The sequence below is a fragment of the Carex rostrata genome, chromosome 7 (assembly GCF_964058835.1).
Source record: "Carex rostrata chromosome 7, lpCarRost1.2, whole genome shotgun sequence".
Classification (NCBI taxonomy): Eukaryota; Viridiplantae; Streptophyta; class Magnoliopsida; order Poales; family Cyperaceae; genus Carex; species Carex rostrata.
Window position 1 is genome coordinate 12,902,016 of NC_135924.1, and position 17,285 is coordinate 12,919,300.

At 33.3% G+C, this 17,285-nt stretch overlaps 1 protein-coding gene across 1 annotated transcript; it reads right to left on the bottom strand.

The window, feature by feature from the left end:
• Window positions 1–4,199: 4,199 nt before the first annotated feature.
• Window positions 4,200–12,686, bottom strand: LOC144557221 (MLO-like protein 9). Its single transcript, XM_078305763.1, has 15 exons — window positions 12,283–12,686; window positions 11,272–11,329; window positions 9,250–9,494; window positions 6,865–6,981; window positions 6,711–6,771; window positions 6,538–6,626; window positions 6,189–6,263; window positions 6,014–6,102; window positions 5,842–5,891; window positions 5,697–5,737; window positions 5,436–5,609; window positions 5,318–5,353; window positions 5,147–5,214; window positions 4,972–5,032; window positions 4,200–4,880 (listed from the first exon to the last, which is right to left on the bottom strand). The coding sequence occupies exons 1-15, from the start codon at window positions 12,421–12,423 to the stop codon at window positions 4,449–4,451; spliced, it is 1,737 nt and encodes a 578-aa protein (XP_078161889.1). The 5' UTR covers window positions 12,424–12,686; the 3' UTR covers window positions 4,200–4,448.
• Between the last annotated feature and the right edge of the window lie 4,599 nt (window positions 12,687–17,285).

Consider the following 17,285-nt stretch of genomic DNA (forward strand, 5'->3'; position numbering starts at 1 on the left):
ATATTTACCTGGGTCGCACAGCTAAACTGCGGCCCATTTATGGGGGGCCGCAGATTGGCTTAGAGGTCCAAAACGTAAATATATTCAATATTATAGTGCATTTTTTGTACTTCTGGGGGACCTCTAAGCCAATCTGCGGCCCTCATAAATAGACCGCAGATTGGCTGTGCGGCTCGGGTAAATGTCGAAATCCCTCAAAACATGACTTTTTTGGTTTTTTTTTTTCGATTATGGTATTAAAAAAAAAAATTCGGAAACCAAAATAAAGACTTGCGTTGGAAATAAAATAAGGTTTTAAAGATGGAGATGAGAATCAACCCCTATTAAAACTAATTCAAGATACTAAAAAAATCAATATAAAAATGGAAAGAAATTAAGAGATCCGGAGACATTGACAGCGGTTGCTGATTGAACGTTGTGAGTTGGCATTTGATTGGTGTATTTTAATTTTCAAAAGAAGGAAGAGACGCTTTTGGAGCATGTACCTCAGTACATGCCACGTATAATGATTCCGATAATAAAAAAAAATATGTTTCAATTGCTTTATGGAAAAATAAAAGGTTTTCTTGTGTCAAACTTGTTAATCTAGGGGTGGCAAAAAAAAAGAAAAAAAAAAAAAAGCTCGTAACTCGATTGTGGCTTGATTGTGACTCACATCTGATTCACTCGTTAACAACTCGTTTGTTACTGAATTGAGCTGTTAACGAGCTAGCTCGCCAATAGTTCAGTTCAGAATTAACGAGTTCAAATTGGGATCTAACTTGCTCACCAGCTCACGAGCTAGCTCGGTTAGGCTTCAATTTGTGAATTTGTGTGTATTTTATACTGTCTAGCTCGGTCTAGCTCGGTTCAGCTCAATCCGAAAAGTTTGCAAAATTCATTTTCTTCTTAAAACATGATCCAGCCAGACCCAGCAAGCCAGCTCGGACTGACTTGTCACGATTTCAAGGTAGGTTTTAGCTCAGATGCCATAGGTCCAGCTCGCTCGGCTGTAGCTCAATTCAAAATTAACAAGCTGAGTTAGAGCCTAGCTCGGACCGACCCAGCTCGTTACCACCCCTAATCAAACGAGCCAGATAATAAAAAAATAACATTATTTTATAACGAGATTTCCACATTAATAAAAACCAAAGGTTATGCATTTGGTAACTAACTCAATAAATTAAGCCGATGAATATATTCCGGAAAATAATCAAAATTGAGCTCTGCAATTTTTGCGAAATAATTAATGCGGTTTCTAATATTAAAAAAAAGGTAATATGGTTTATAATAATTTGTACAAAATATGACTTTTAACTTAATTTCTCTCCACGTGTAAAGTTACAAGTTTGAAAATCGATTTAAATATTTCAATTTAAAATTAGAAGGTTTGACCCTTATTTTTTATTTTATAAAAAAGTCTCTGCACGACAAGTGTTAGAATTAAATGGCAATGTTAATAAAACAATATAATGAAGTCACTTTGGCTTGTGCAATCCAAAGCTCCCACGTAGCATTGTTTAAATATTTAATAAATAATTAAGCGCCGACAATAGAGGCAAATAAATAAATATTTATATATAAACATTGTATACTACAATTTAAAGGACTTTATTCAACTAATAGAAAATGAATTTTGGATCAAAGTTCAGATCATAATAAAACTGTCTGATGAGTTTCTTTGTTTTTTTTTTTTTTTTTTCCTGAAGCATCAAACATGAAAATAGAAAGGAAAACAAATCAGAAAAACCTAGGCTAGATTATGTGAAGCTTATATATATATGAGAAGGGTTCAAATGCCTTCATTTTTTGTGCCTCCATCATGTCTCTATTTTTTAAAAATTAAATAACTCAAAGTTTAAAACTTAAATGTCAAAATAAAACCGTTAGATGTAATCTATGTTATTTTCTCTATATGCTCATAAAAATTATCACATTTTTATTTTGCTTTTATGTGAATCAATAAGTTGAAAAATCAACATCTAGAAATTATCCATATAAGTATACATTTTTACAAGCTCAAGATGACAATCAAAACAAAGTTGAAATGTCATAATTTTTTACACGTGCATAGATAAAATGATATAGTTTATATCCAACGGTTTTATTTTGAATTTTAAGATTTAAATTTTGAGTTATTTAAGTTTTAAAAAATGGAGGCATGATGGAGGCACAAAAAATGGAGGCATTTGAACCCCCTCTCTCTCTATATATATATTAATTATTAAATGAAAGCATGTGCATCGTACATTGTAAAAATGACATCTTTTGTCACATTATTGGCTTTAGCAATCATTTTCTTACAATGTGAAATTGTATTTAACACTGCAACCTATCTTCAATTTTAATTTATGAGATTTATTTAATATTTTAATATATTTTATGTTTACATCTATAGAATATCCCTTATAAATCAATTGTAAATATATTGATATAACAAACTCAACCAAATTATTAAAACAAGTTGTATAATCAATCATCATTTTATAACTCTGCAATTGGTATTGTAACTATTTTATGAGCATTGAGAAATTGAGATGCACATTCTTCAAGAAAACTATAATTATTTTTAGTGTCCTGTAAATACTAAGAAACAGTGCAGATACTTTAAACTAAAAGGAGCTCTATGCTTCAAAATCATATGCTTGTTTTCAAGATTATATGTATCAAGCAGTGGTGTAAATAACGGTATGCGGTCGTTGGACGGACGGGGTACCGTTAAGCGATTAATCGGAAATAATCATGAATAATCGGTTGATTAGTCAGAAAAATTCATAACAGTTTGATCACCGTCAATGACTAATCGGCTGATTAATTGATCTAAACGTACGGATGTTTTTTACAACACTGATAGCAAGTAATCATCTCTAACTAGTATCTAAGTTATTGTCCAGTGTATAAAAATTTGCACATATATATAATTGAATTGAAAGATTTTATTCCTGCAAAATGAATAACAAAAAGGTGCAAATATTATGAAATTGCAGAGGAAACTATATTCCATTCATGCAATTGCATGGCTACCACATGGCGCATGAGAGCTTCCATTGGAGCTGTTCTGTAATTCAATCACTAGCTTTGCATTCATTAATTAATTATATTATTAAATGCAATTAGTTCTGCCTCCATTGACCCATTATTGTACTAGCTAGAATCTCCTATATCCTTCAGGTGAGCATACAGCAAAAATTTTAAAAACTTCAGCTTGATTTTGGTTCTTAGTACAACAAATTAAATTCTTTCTTGAGATGCTCACCACCACCATGTGTTACAGACAAATGGAATCATATATTGCTATTTAAATAATCAATCATGGAGGCTACTATTTTGAATATCATTTTTGAGTCAATTTGCAAGATGGTGTCTTCAATATCACCAACTTTTTATTCTAGTCCATAGAACATCAAATGTTGATTTTTCTTTTTTGTAAAATAAATATCAAATCTTTGCATGGGAAAGGAATTATTTGTTTGTTTTCTTTGAAAAATAGACAAAAGGACAGGCTGATGGAACCGCACCAATAGTACTATTAATGCGGTCTCAGAAACCTACACTTGGTGGAACCGTACTATTGGTGTGGTTCCTTCTATTTTTTAAAAGTGTCAATCTATTTCCTGAAGAATTAAAATTTTCATTTCGAAAAAAAAAAGTCTTAAATGTTCCCCAATTTAATGTGTAAACAGTTTGTTCTGGACCCTTTTTTTTTCCTTATCGTTTTCTGGTGTTTAAAATAAATCAGGCTACAGCTGTGAATTATTTTAGAACTGTGTGGTTGACTTTCTGTTGTAATTTAAATTATGCAAATAGGGTTTCTCAGGTATTGCAACAGCTGTGAATTAAGCATACCTTGTTTTTGAGACATGGTTGCTTTAAAATTTTGTTTTCTTATTTTTGTTGTCTTTTTTTTTTAGAGGGAGTGCCTTAAACTCAAAAATCTATTCTCATTTATATCTGTATCATGACAAGTTATTTAATTTTCTCATTTAATGTTGTGAAAATTTTGATAGTGACCAGTGTTCATTTGGTTCAATGCAACTTAACTAACTGAACTGACAAACTTAATTGAATCAAAATTTTAACCAAAAGATTAGTTGTTCAGTGCACCTTGTCAGTATCATTATGAGTAACATGAAGAGTGATATACTGATTTTAAAAAGAAAAAGGTTTACAAAAATATACCTTAATACCTAGAACCAGCAAAAAAGGAAGGAAAACAGAAAGAAAAAGAAAATGATTTTCTATTTCATTTCAAGTAGAGCTCCAGAAATTCATCTATATTACAAGTTTTTAATGTTAAAAGGAGAACTCGTCTTCCCGTTTTGACCAAAAAAAAAGTAAGGAATGAAATCTAGTAAGTATAAAGCCATCAAAGGATAAAATACATATCGGGCCTAAACAATCTAACCCGAAAAAAAATACAAAAATAATAATTTATATCTCTACATCAAACCTAAATCTGAAAATCAACATCAAAGATCAACTTTTACAAACTGATAATCCTCGTCATCCTCTCCATGCCTCTGCTGTTGTTGCGGGCCTTGCTGTTGAGGGGGTGATGACCCGGTAAGCAAGTCAGTCACAGGTGCTGCCTCAGTCTGACCCGCATCCGTTATCTCTTCTTCGTTGTAAGAATGCCTCCTCCTAGAAGGAGCCACCTGGAGTTGAATTCCTCGGTCGGCTGACTTGGATTGCATGCGCTGCATCTGCTTACCCGCTAAGGGCCGTGGAGGGCTTGTGGCCCGCGGGCTGGTGCTAGGTGAGTTAGATGAGCCTCTAGTGTTAGTGTTAGTGTTAGGGTTTCCACCAATGGCTTTAGTTTTTACCACAGCTTGGTGGTGCCATTTTCTCAGTGCCTTGGAGGTTTGCTCATCAAATATGGATCTCTTCATGTGGGACCCCATCTGAAGATAGAAAATTAAATTTATTGTTTGGGCCATTTCATATTATAATTTTTATAATGGTTACCAAACTAAATATTATCTTCATTAATACCTGAGAGACAAGAGCATAGAGAGGTAGTGTAATGTAACTGCATATAATTTGAACTGCAACACTGAAATTTTACAAACAAATATTTATGAGTTCTGATTTTGACCTTTTCCTCACATTTCAATTTGTTTTATTTTATCTGTTTAATTTTTTTGATCAAGGGAGCATAAATGCTTACCCGAGACAAACTCTGATAATTATAAGAGTGAATTTCTCGTGGAAGCATGATCGCAACCCGAACTCGTACTGTTCCACATAGAAAGAGCATATTTGAATCCAGAAAAAGGGAGGTGTTTATAATAAATAAAATAAATAAAAAACATAAAGAAATTCAATGACACTGGCTTACCCATATCCAAAGAAAATGAATAATCTCGAATGCATTCTGCAAGACCAAGAAAACTGAAGCAATTAAAACAGAACTCAAAAGCAGCTAGCATTTTAAATTAGTCTTTTCTAGTTAGTACCTGAAATAAAGTATAATGGATGAGGAACAAAATGAATTTGGGTTTTCCGAGCCAAAAATGATGGTCGCTTAATTGCACAAGAGGAATTCCTTGTACAACAGCATGCCTCTCTTTTATCTCAAGTGCCATTTGTGCAATTATAGCTTGTAATTTAGTCCCAACTGCTAGTACAATCTGTTAATAAAGCAACCAGTTAGGCACAGGAATGACAAAATTTGATGAAAATAAACACCAAGTTTGAACATTGTAGAGATCCCATACAATTAAAGGAAACAGAGACATCCAATTCAGTGTCTGCCATCCTGGCACAGAGAAAATTAATTGAAGGAATATAATTAGTAAGATTCCTCTGGTAAGAAATATTTAGATGTTATAGAGACTACTAAAGTTAATTTTATTAGCTCACCTTTGACATTGAGAAGAAGAAATACAACAGCAGATGTCCATAAGAAGGGACTATAAAAGAGAAATTAAAAACAGAAGAAAAGAGAACTAGTTAGCCAACATAGTACAAAATGGAACTTATCAGTACCAATTTCAGTGGTACCAATTGCAACTGGTACGGTGGACATACATACCTGATACCCACAACAACCTTGAAATCATCTTCAAGTGATCTTTTTATGTATTTCTGGAAATCAAATTTACTGCCAGGAGCCAAATGTACCTGACAAATAAAGAAAAACTCTACATAAAATAATTTCCAGTAAATAGGAACAATCTTGCAAAATTGAAATTTTGTTGCGTTCATACAGTGATGAAACCATGGCGCATGGCCAAGTAATCGGCCTTTCTGACAGATGTGAAAAACTGCCTAAAGAAACATGCCTGCATTTAATTAATAAAAATAACTTATTAGAAATACTGCATTAAAAAATTTGATTCCAAATAAATCCAAACATCAACAGCACTTCTATGATGATCCAAGATTTCTTGCACAGAAGTCCCAATAAAGGGTTCTAATTTACACTATATTTTTCCTGATTTCTCCATAACTACCAACTTTTGAGAAAATTTGGTATTAAACTATTAAAAACCGGGCATGCATTGCAACAGATTTTTGGGGAATTCATGATCACATCAACATAGGAGAGTTTCTTACACAGTAAAAGGAAAATCTGATCGAGTTCCACCAACTGGTATGACGCCTCACAAAAGAAGTCTCGTGGGTAAACCTAAATCTTGAAGGATCTGAAAACAAAATATTTGGGAACAAGAATAAAGAAAAATGTGTTCAATTTTCATATTTTTACATAAACTTAGTCAAGGAAATACCATTTGAGAATTCGTAATCTAGAGATGATGTCTCTTTTTCCCATTCCTTCCACCCACGAATCTATGCAAGCAGAATATATTTGTTGATAATATATAGAAAAATAGTAATGCATATTAATTACAAAACAAATTCAGCAAACAAAAAGTTAATTACCTTAGCTCTACCCAAAGCCATAGTAGTAGCACTATACAGCACATGAAAAGCTGCCAGGAAAAATATGAATATATGTAATTGATGGATTGCATTTATCGATATAAGCGACACCCTTCCCTGCAAAATTATGCAAAATAGAATATACAAGGTTACAATGCAAAACATTGCTAAACTGGCTCAATTAATATAAATGGTGACTAAAATACTAATTCAATTATTAAGTGTTTCCTCATGGTGCATCTCATTTATTTTTCCTATTCCTTTTTTTGTCAAAGGTTTCCTGGTCTTTTGGTGGTCTACCAGATGTTCACCATGCCTGACATGTTAAGGTAGATATGCTTGTACTGCACGGAAACACAATATATATATATATATATATATATAGAGTACGGTTAACGCGTTTCCTCTAGCATATGGGCCGAAATGCTTCCGGTGGAAATTTGAAATTTCAAAATTCAAAAAGTCGATCTGAACCGTTCATCTTCTTCTCCATATTAATATCTGCTTGGAGACCAAATTTTACATTTTTCTGAATTTTTTTACTATTTATTAAGCCACTTTGAAAATCGCTGATCCAATGGTTTTACTGTTTTGTTAAGCCACCGTTGGATCAGCGATTTTCAAAGTGGCTTAATAAATAGTAAAAAATTTCAGAAAAATGTAAAATTTGTTCTCCAAGCAGATATTAATATGGAGAAGGAGATGAACGGTTCAGATCGACTTTTTGGATTTTGAAATTTCAAATTTCCACCGGAAGCATTTCGGCCCATATGCTAGAGGAAGCGCGTTAGCCGTACTCTCTCTCTCTATATATATATATATATATATATATGGGTCTGTCTAAATTGCTGCTGGCAGCATTTCGGCAGAGGTGCTGCCGAGGCTATATTTAGCTGTGTGATGTCCAAACAATAAATCCAAACCGTTAGATGTTTAATCTATATTATAATCTACTTGGAGACCAAATTTTACATTTTTTGAAATTTTTTTACTATATATTAAGCTGGTTTGAAAACCGCTGATTTCAGTAAATTTCTGCAGCATTGAAATCAGCGGTTTTCAAACCAGCTTAATATATAGTAAAAAAATTCCAAAAAATGTAAAATTTGGTCTCCAAGTAGATTATAATATAGATTAAACATCTAATGGTTTAGATTTGTCGTTTAAACATCAAAAAATAGAAAAAATAGTGGCAGCACCGCCGGCATAAATGCTGCCGGCAGCAAATTAGCCACAGCCTATATATATATATATAGAGTACGGCTAACGCGCTTCCTCTAGCATATGGGCCGAAATGCTTCCGGTGGAAATTTGAAATTTCAAAATCCAAAAAGTCGATCTAAACCGTTCATCTCCTTCTCCATATTAATATCTACTTGGAGACCAAATTTTACATTTTTCTGAAATTTTTTACTATTTATTAAGCCACTTTGAAAATCGCTGATCCAACGGTGGCTTACCAAACAGTAAAAATCAGAAGCTACCGTTGGATCAGCGATTTTCAAAATGGCTTAATAAATAGTAAAAAATTTCAGAAAAATGTAAAATTTGGTCTCCAAGTAGATATTAATATGGAGAAGAAGATGAACGGTTCAGATCGACTTTTTGGATTTTGAAATTTCAAATTTCCACCGGAAGCATTTCGGCCCATATGTTAGAGGAAGCGCGTTAGCCATACTATATATATATATATATTATTTTGGTGTTTGTGTGTGTGTGTGTGTGTGGGGGGGGGGGGGGGGGGGGGGGTTGTTTGAATACTACAACTCCAAAGCAGTGGAAAACCTTCAGCAAATATATTCGGATGTGGGTCCCTCAAAAACAAATTCTTAATAGTTATATAAAATAAACAAATTCAACCACCTTTTTCAAAACGAAAAAAGAATGTATAAATAAATATGATTCAAGGGTCTGTCGTTGGATCATCCGCTTGCAGTAAGCAACTATGTAACTAATTCACAAAATTATTATTGTTTAATGTTTCCGTTTGCATTGCTACTTTTTCAAAAATATATATTATTATTAGAGTGAGGCTATGGTACTATGCATGACGCATATTGGTCAGTAATATGGATCAATATCTTCATATTTAAAGTCCAAACAGTCGACCAGAACAGTTCAACATGATCTCTATATGAAAATGTACATGTAAATCAAATTGTGCAATTTTTAATTTTTTTTTACGTGATCTAAAGATTCTAGACCATTCAAAAGTAGTCCGCAAGTACATTTTCATATGACATCATGTCGAACGGTTAGGATCAATTATTTGAACTTTGGAAACAAAAATATTGATCCATAGTATGGACCAAGCCTTGCTATGCATAGTACCATAGCCTCACTCTTATCATTATTGTTTAAACAATAAGCAAGACTTGCACTTACAGTGGGGCAGTGAGGGGTACTAGAGGCCTCCATAAGGAATCGTTCATGGTTAAATCTTGAGCTGATAAAGGAGTCCAGCAGAATTTTTTCATGTTCTTTGGGTATCTCCTTTTCCTCTTCGATCGTCTTTTCCTCGAGTCGGCATGGAAGCATTGTGTCGGCCACCTTGTCAGTGATACATATTTTTATTATGTAGTTCTGGCCGAATGTCAGGAGCAAGGAGATGAAACCCAGAATCATCAATTCTGTCAAAATTAACATTAAAACATGGGAAACTGTCTTCAAATAACAATTCATTATAGTTGCTGCAATTAACATTTTTTTAATTAAATGAAGAGTGTCCACAGGTTCTAATTGGATTACACGACTCGTTTTCATGATTTACTATAAGTACCGCAGTTATGAATTAAAGCTTTCATCACAGAAAAACTTGTAAGGTCTTACAAAAAAAATTTGATGCTCTAGGATTTCATGAATTATAGTGTTTTTGTGCGACATGGAAGGCTCAAAAGGTCACCAGCTACAGCAATATTTAATCTGATTTTTCTTTTTCTTCGAATATTCAAAAGAATTAGGGGCAGATATACAATTAGTACATGGAGAGGATTTAGAGGTTTCAGAGGATTTTGCTTATACATTTTATAATTGCACTAGAGAAAAAAAAAAAAAAAAACATTTAGCTTCAGCACAAAAAATTGTGGCAATGAACTTGAGGTTGACTTTGCTGAAAATAATTTTAACATTTCCTGCCTGACATGGTATTATTATCAAGTTTAACCTTTCATTTGCCTTGTTTTGAAGTTCCATCTATGTTTTGCACTATTTGGAGGAACCTCTATTCTACCATAAAAGGTGCAGTGCATTTTATTTCTGCAGATTCTTGCAATTAATCATCCCCAACTTTCTTTTTTTCTATTACTAATTCAAAATAAGAGCTAGAATTTGAACTTGTGACTAGAGTGGAAAAAACGTGTCGTGCCGTGCTGTGACTAACACGTCGTGATTTTGGTCTCGTGCCGTGATCAAAATGTCAAAAGGTGGTCACGGCACGCGAGTCACGCCGTGACTATTCACGTGCTGTGTCCAAACGTAACTAGTCACATTTCTCACGTTTAACTATTTTTTCATAATTTAAGTTAGTTTCTTTAAGATTCACCATTTGATTAAGACCTAACGGTCCTAATTACATGTGACTCGCGTGCCATGCCGTGACTAGATCTTTCGCGTGCCGTGCCGTGACCAAAATGTCAAGGGATGGTCACGACACACGACACGCGAGTCCCGGCACGGAACAGTAACACGTGCCGTGCCGTTCCGTGACGGAGCCGGCTCCGCCGTGCTATTTTTCCCACACTACTTGTGACAATTAAGTGTTACAAAATGAGAGAGCATATTCCACTTGAAGTTTAGAAAACTACAAAGATATGTTAATCCAGCTGTGTCATTTTGTTAATCTATATTCTATAAGGCAACTCTGCGGAATCATGCATTAAGTCTACTGATGTATAAATTTTTCTCAATTTACCAGGTAATTGGATAAGGTATCACTAGTGCCATAGTCACAAGATTCACAAATTATTCGCGAATTAAATCTGAATAATTCGTTTTTTCCTGTGATGCCGAACTGAATGCCGAATTATTGGATTGACCGAACTTTGACCGAATTAAACCTAAATAATTTTACTATTTTTTTCCGAATTTTCCGAATTATTCGCGAATTTTTCTCATAACATTTTCTTTTTGCTCTCTTGCAAAATTGAGATCTCTGAATAGTTCCGAATCATTCCCGAATTATTTTCAAATCACGAATTTTTAACCTCGCCAAACCCAACCCAAATAATTCATTTATTTCTATGCTAGTGCCCACATGGCTGCAACCCTAGAACCATACCTGCACTTATCTTTTATAGGACGAAAAAATGTTGAAAGACTAAGTATATGTTTCTTATTTTGCAAGGAAAAGGGAGGGATAGAACTGTGGAAGAGATTAAATTTTAAAAGGTTGAATTTTGTTGATTTTACCAGCTTTAACTTTCTCTAACGCCTCCACCATAGCCCTCTTCTTTTGTGCCTCAAACATCTGCACAAGAAGAAATTATTTAAATACACTGATTTTGAATTGAATACCAGAAATAATATCCATTATAGTAAAATCCCCATGAAAACATTATTTTGAATTTCGGGGCATACATGGTCATAAATTTTAACTTGTAAATTATATTATTATAATTATTGACTAGGCATTTAATTCAAAACAAACTAAAAATATTATTGCATAGGGCATAAGTTACATGCCACCAAATTTTTTTTTAGAAACCATAAATAAAAAAATAGATTTTACCAAACCAACTTAATTTCTTTGTTTTTTACAAAAATTATAAGAACTGAGATACCATTTCGGTCCTAGCCATTTTCACATATTTCGAGTGAAAAATTGTGAAAATACCTCGGACTGAATTGTCATTTCGGCCCTGAAAAAAAAAAATTCGGACCGAAATGACATTTCAGGTCTTATGGTTTTTACAAAAAAAAAATTATCATGTTGATTTCGTACAAATCTTTTTTTTTTAATTATGGTTTATAAAAAAAATTCCATGTCACCATGCCAGGCAAATTGGCAATTGAACAAACACCAATGGGGATTTAATATTAAAGAAAATAAATTCAAAAACATTATGACCATTCTAGTAAATCAATTTATACATTACCATAGTCACAAGATTCGCGAATATACCCGAATTATATCCGAATAATTCATTTTTTGGGTGATGCCGAATTATTCGATTGACTGAATAAAACCCGAATAATTCGTGAATTTCACGAATTTTCCTGAATTTTACGAATTATTCTAGAATTTTTTCCGAATTTTTCCATAACATTTTTTTTTTCCGAATTTATTAGTTACAAGATTGAGATCTCTAATCCGGATAATTCCAAATCATTTCTGAATTATATCCAAATTATTCCCAAATTACGAATTTTTGATCTCGCCGAACCGAACTCGAATAATTGAATTGTCACTATGTACATTACCTGTTGTAGATGGTGGAGCGCCTTCTCGATTATAATGGAGATGAGAATTATAACCATACAAACAGAGGCAACAGCCCATGTCGGTGTCTGATCAAGCTCTCTTATAGGACTCGTACCACCACCACCTCCACCTCCCCCCATTGATTTCTCTGATTGAACCAAAAAATGTCAGAAAATCTTTCAAAACGATCGATCTCCCCCCTTTTTGACTTGGAGCGGAGGAGAAAAGCGGTTGAGAGAGATAAGGCGGGAAGAGGGAAAGATAGAGGTGTATGACTGGTTCTGAGAATTGAGCTGTCGAGATAAATTTAGCGCGAGAGAATTTCTCGAGAAACCCTTTTTTGTTTCGTTGTTTGAACATTTTTCTTTTTTCTTTTTTTGAAGTAGGAGGCAAGGAGCGATATGAGCGCGTCGGAAAGAATGGCTGAGCTGAGATGAGATGGTTAGGTTCTTCTATACTTCTTTTGAAGGCATTCATGTAGCGGGTCATTTTCTCCGATAATTTAGTTTCAGACTTTTAGGAACATTTTGCTCAAAGCAGTATGACAGATTTTGGAAGGTCCCTTCCATAATCCATCATCCATAATCTATATCAGTGTAGTAATATTCGGTCTATTCAGTTGTAATATGAATAGAAAATCTATATTTGGTTCGAATGTGCGGTTTAGAATATATTAGCAGTGATAAAAATACCGGTTTATAGTATATTAATAGTGGTTTATACCGTATATTACCGGTTTAGATTATATTAACAATGATAAAAATACCGGTTTAGAGCATATTTATATGAATTCACATTTAAAATATGTATAAAAATCCGCATATACGGTCGCATACCACATATGTGGTATGTAGTGGATTTCTGCATACAATGATAATATTAAAACAGTGATCCATACAATGATTATTGATACAAGTATCATGCATAATTTTCTATTTGATCTATTTCACAGATTACATATTTACATTCCAAATTTTATTTCTTTTATTTTTTTATTAAATATTTTGAAGGTTAAATTTAATGCGTTAATTTCTAATTAATAGAATAGAATTAATATTTTATGAAAATATTTGACTCGTGAAGTAAATTAAAAACATTTGTTTAACTTTAATGTTTGAGTAGATTCAAGAGTTTATTATATTAAATTTACATGCTCTTTGTTAGCTTAAATCTATTTCAACTTTGCTTATATACTAATGTCAGAACTTAGTGTTTAAACTAAGCCAAATTTTAGAAATTTTCTGACACTATTTTTATATTATAAAAAATTGTAAGTTTTTATAAATCAGTAATTATGTTAAAAACAGAGCATTTGTATTTGTGTAAGCATTAATTAAATGGATGTTTTTGAAATGACCGTTTAAGATCTAGAAGTACAAGCAAAAATTGTCTTTTTGGGATTCGATTAGAGTGTATTTTTTTCTCTTTCTTATTTAAATAATAGAGTAGAATTGTTGAAATACTCATATGTAAATAACTTTGTATTCTTGTAACAAAATTTAAACTAAAAATGTATAACAAAAAAAAAATTAACTAAAATGCCGGAAGCGCATTCTTTGTTAAATTTTTTTATGGAATTATAATAAAGCTGGTGAGGATCTGGTTTAGACTTTCATATAATTTGAGCCAGCCAGCGAATGAATGCATGTTGCATAAATGGACACAATGTTTGCGTCGCATAAAAAAATGAAGCAATTAACTAACACAACGGCTTGTGTTTTCTCAGGTTCTCCAGCTTTTAAAATTGGCTGCTTTCCGTTGTGGCGTTTCGGAGCATAGCCAACTATACCGCCTTCTTTTTGACCCATGTACATCACTTTATAACTCGCTACACAAGGAACTATGCAATCTGAACTGTAGTCTTCTTCTCAGAACCGAACAAAACAAGATTCGAAGCTAACACGAATCGCCACATGTATGATGCATCTAACGGTTAGATACTGCATTAAGTCCCTTTTTAAAAAAAAAAAAAAGGTTAAAATTAAATTCGCAAAAAATAATAGATGAAATTCATGATTCAGAAAAGTCGAAATTTGAATTTTCGATTATTATCTCTCTTTTACATCAACATAGAATCATCAGTTGTAGAAATCAGTTACATAGTATATACATAATAATGAGCAGACCCAAAAAGACAGGGGCGGAACCAGGATTTGAATTTGGGGGGGCCGAGCCGCTGAAAGACGAAAGAACAACTTAGGATTTGAATTTGGAGGGTGCCAATCGGTATGCATCTGTAAAAAAATCATATGAAAATGTACACTTAGACTATATAAATAAGCAACATCCTGATTTTATGGGGGGTGCCTGGCCCCCCCCTCTCATCCCCTTGGTTCCGCCCATGCAAAAAGAAATTAGAGCAGGCAAGTGTCTATTTCTGGATTAAAATTTTTATTTTCGATCCAGTACTAATTGTTCAGTCTGCTTACTCCTGGAACGATGTAGTGCCTACCCCTGGCCTAAGCTAGTCTGATTCTTGAACCGATTCTTTCCGTTCTTTGCTCGATTTTGCATATATATATTTTTAAGACTATGATGCTCTATTTCTTAAATATAATAATGGAGAAGAAGAGAACAAGAAATGTCTGACGATAAAACCTATCATTACAATTCTAAGGAAATGGGCTGGCATAACTTTTTGAACATTTTATTATTCAATACATATATTTTGGTTAAATTTTTATCTAAGTTTTAACTTCAATTTGCTAATTTGCTAAGAACAGTTCCACTTTAAGCTGTGCTGAACGAATTTTTAATTAGCATAGAAAAATATTTCAATATGGTGTCAATCGATTTTATGATTATAATAGATTTTTAATAAACATAGTTATAAGGATTCAGCTGCAATTGTGTACCCGATATGTTAATGGGTTTAAACACGATTAACTATTTAAATCTAATTAGTGCTCTACCCTGACAGAAATCCTGAATCTGTCCCTGTACATAATCACTTGAAAGTCATTAGACCTGGCATTTATTACAATGCAATCATGCCTAATAGTACAATATATTGACAACAAATAATACTAAACTAAAGTGCATGAAACAGAATCATACAAAAGGTGCATAAAAAGGAATCTGTATCCTCTCTATTACTAAAGGGCCTGTTCGGCAAGCCATAGAATAGTAAGAGAATAGAGGAGAATAGAGGAATTGTGGAATTGAGAATTGATCACTCTTCTTCTCTATTCCAATTGTGTTCGGTAAACTCAATGATTGGAATAGTAAAAATGAATATTACTAAAATATAAGAATAGTAGGAAATGACTCCTATACCCTTGTTGAGTTTTGTTAATACAACAACATACGTTGAATGCTATTACTTGATTATAATTTTCAGTAAAATGTTGAACACAAGTTTAATAGATAATTTTTTTTTTTTTTTTTTGTGTAGACAAAGGCCCTTAGGTTGTTACAATCATCCTTCTTTTACCTAAAAAACACTTTCTAAGATCAAATTACATTCTTCTGTCTTCCTATGCAACTACATTTAAACTCAAAATACCAGTACCTATCCTGGCTGGGGAAAAATGATGAAATAAAAATAATATTATAGCCACAATTTTTAACACATGTCGTACCAACAATTTCAATACCAGTACCAGCTTTAGAATATGCACTTTAAAATAATACCAGTACCAACATAATGCAATTTTAACACAAAATGCACTTTAACGCATAATGCAATTTTAATACCAGTACCAGCTTTAGAATATACACTTTAAAATAATATTAATACCAGTACCAACAATTTCAACAACTTTAGAATATGCACTTTAACACACCAAAAAAAAAAAACTAAAACTAAAAACACATAATGTAATTCCATAACTAATATCTGACTTTGTTTTCATAACACTTTGTTGCTTACAAAATACAATTCACATAATGGTCATTGTTTATAACTAAAACGCAACAATTCAAAATGATGTATATTCTTTGTTAGTTAACAAAAATCTAGTTTCACATCTAGATAAACTAACTTGATTACAAAATGATTCTAGAATAACAATCTTTCATGTCCAAGAGTAGTGGAAGTCAGAGAGAGATGGACGCAAGTTTGAGGTTGGAGTGCAAGGGGTGGCATGATCATCACCGCTCACATTGGTATGGGAAGTATTGTTCATGTTACCTTGATTGGCAGCAGGTGAAGCAGACATAGGTGGAGCATGAGAGGCTACATGATGCAAGATGTGAGGAGTATTAGCCATACCATATGGGTATGGAATTAAAGTAGGGTTAGGAGAAGGGTAGTGCGAAACAGATCCGCCAGTATCTGGAATAAGTGGCAAGCCTGCATGATAACGACGCAATATGTAGTCTATATATCCCCTTAACATGTCATCTTCTAAATTCATAAAGCATCCTCTCACCCAATCATTTCCTAAAACAGCTAGCATATCAAAATAGTCACTGTGAAATGTAGGTAACGTGGAATCTAATATACCCTTTAATCTGTTAATTACCTCCTTTTGAACCTCTCCAAACTTTGGATTTTTCTGCAAATTGTCAGCCACCTTGTTAAGTGTTTCATTTCTTGACTGTTGTTGGTTAAGAAAGGTATGAGCAATTGCAGTTTTCTTGTTTATTGCATTTTTCTTGCCATTTCACGAAGACTCGGCACGTGATGTATCACCTCTCTTACGCTTCTCTGCAACAGAGTTGGTACGCCCCGATTCTATCCCTGTTGAAGGGACCGATATCGGACTTATAGGACTGTTGGTACAAGGTGTTTGATTGGCAGTGTCATCAGTATCAATTACCGGTTGAGATTCATGCAACGATTCCCCCATCTCAGAGCTATCTGAGTCTAGATTATGCGTGATTGGAATGGTCGGATCTGTAGTTATTTGTCTATCACACGTTGCTATGTTATTTCCGCATAACTCTTCCATGGCTCTGAACCAAGGAAACTTCTTATGTCGATAAGGTTTGTACCTTCTCTCATCTATCTGAAAATACATAAGATATTAAATTTACAAAATGGTACTATGCACAATTT

Coding starts and splice junctions, on each gene's coding strand:
- LOC144557221 (XM_078305763.1), bottom strand. CDS start 12,423: ATGGGGGGAGGTGGAGGTGGTGGTGGTACGAGTCCTATAAGAGAGCTT. Junction 6,103..6,188: donor TGCGCCATGGTTTCATCACT/GTATGAACGCAA, acceptor TTTATTTGTCAG/GTACATTTGGCTCCTGGCAG. Junction 5,354..5,435: donor TCCATTATACTTTATTTCAG/GTACTAACTAGA, acceptor TTGGTCTTGCAG/AATGCATTCGAGATTATTCA.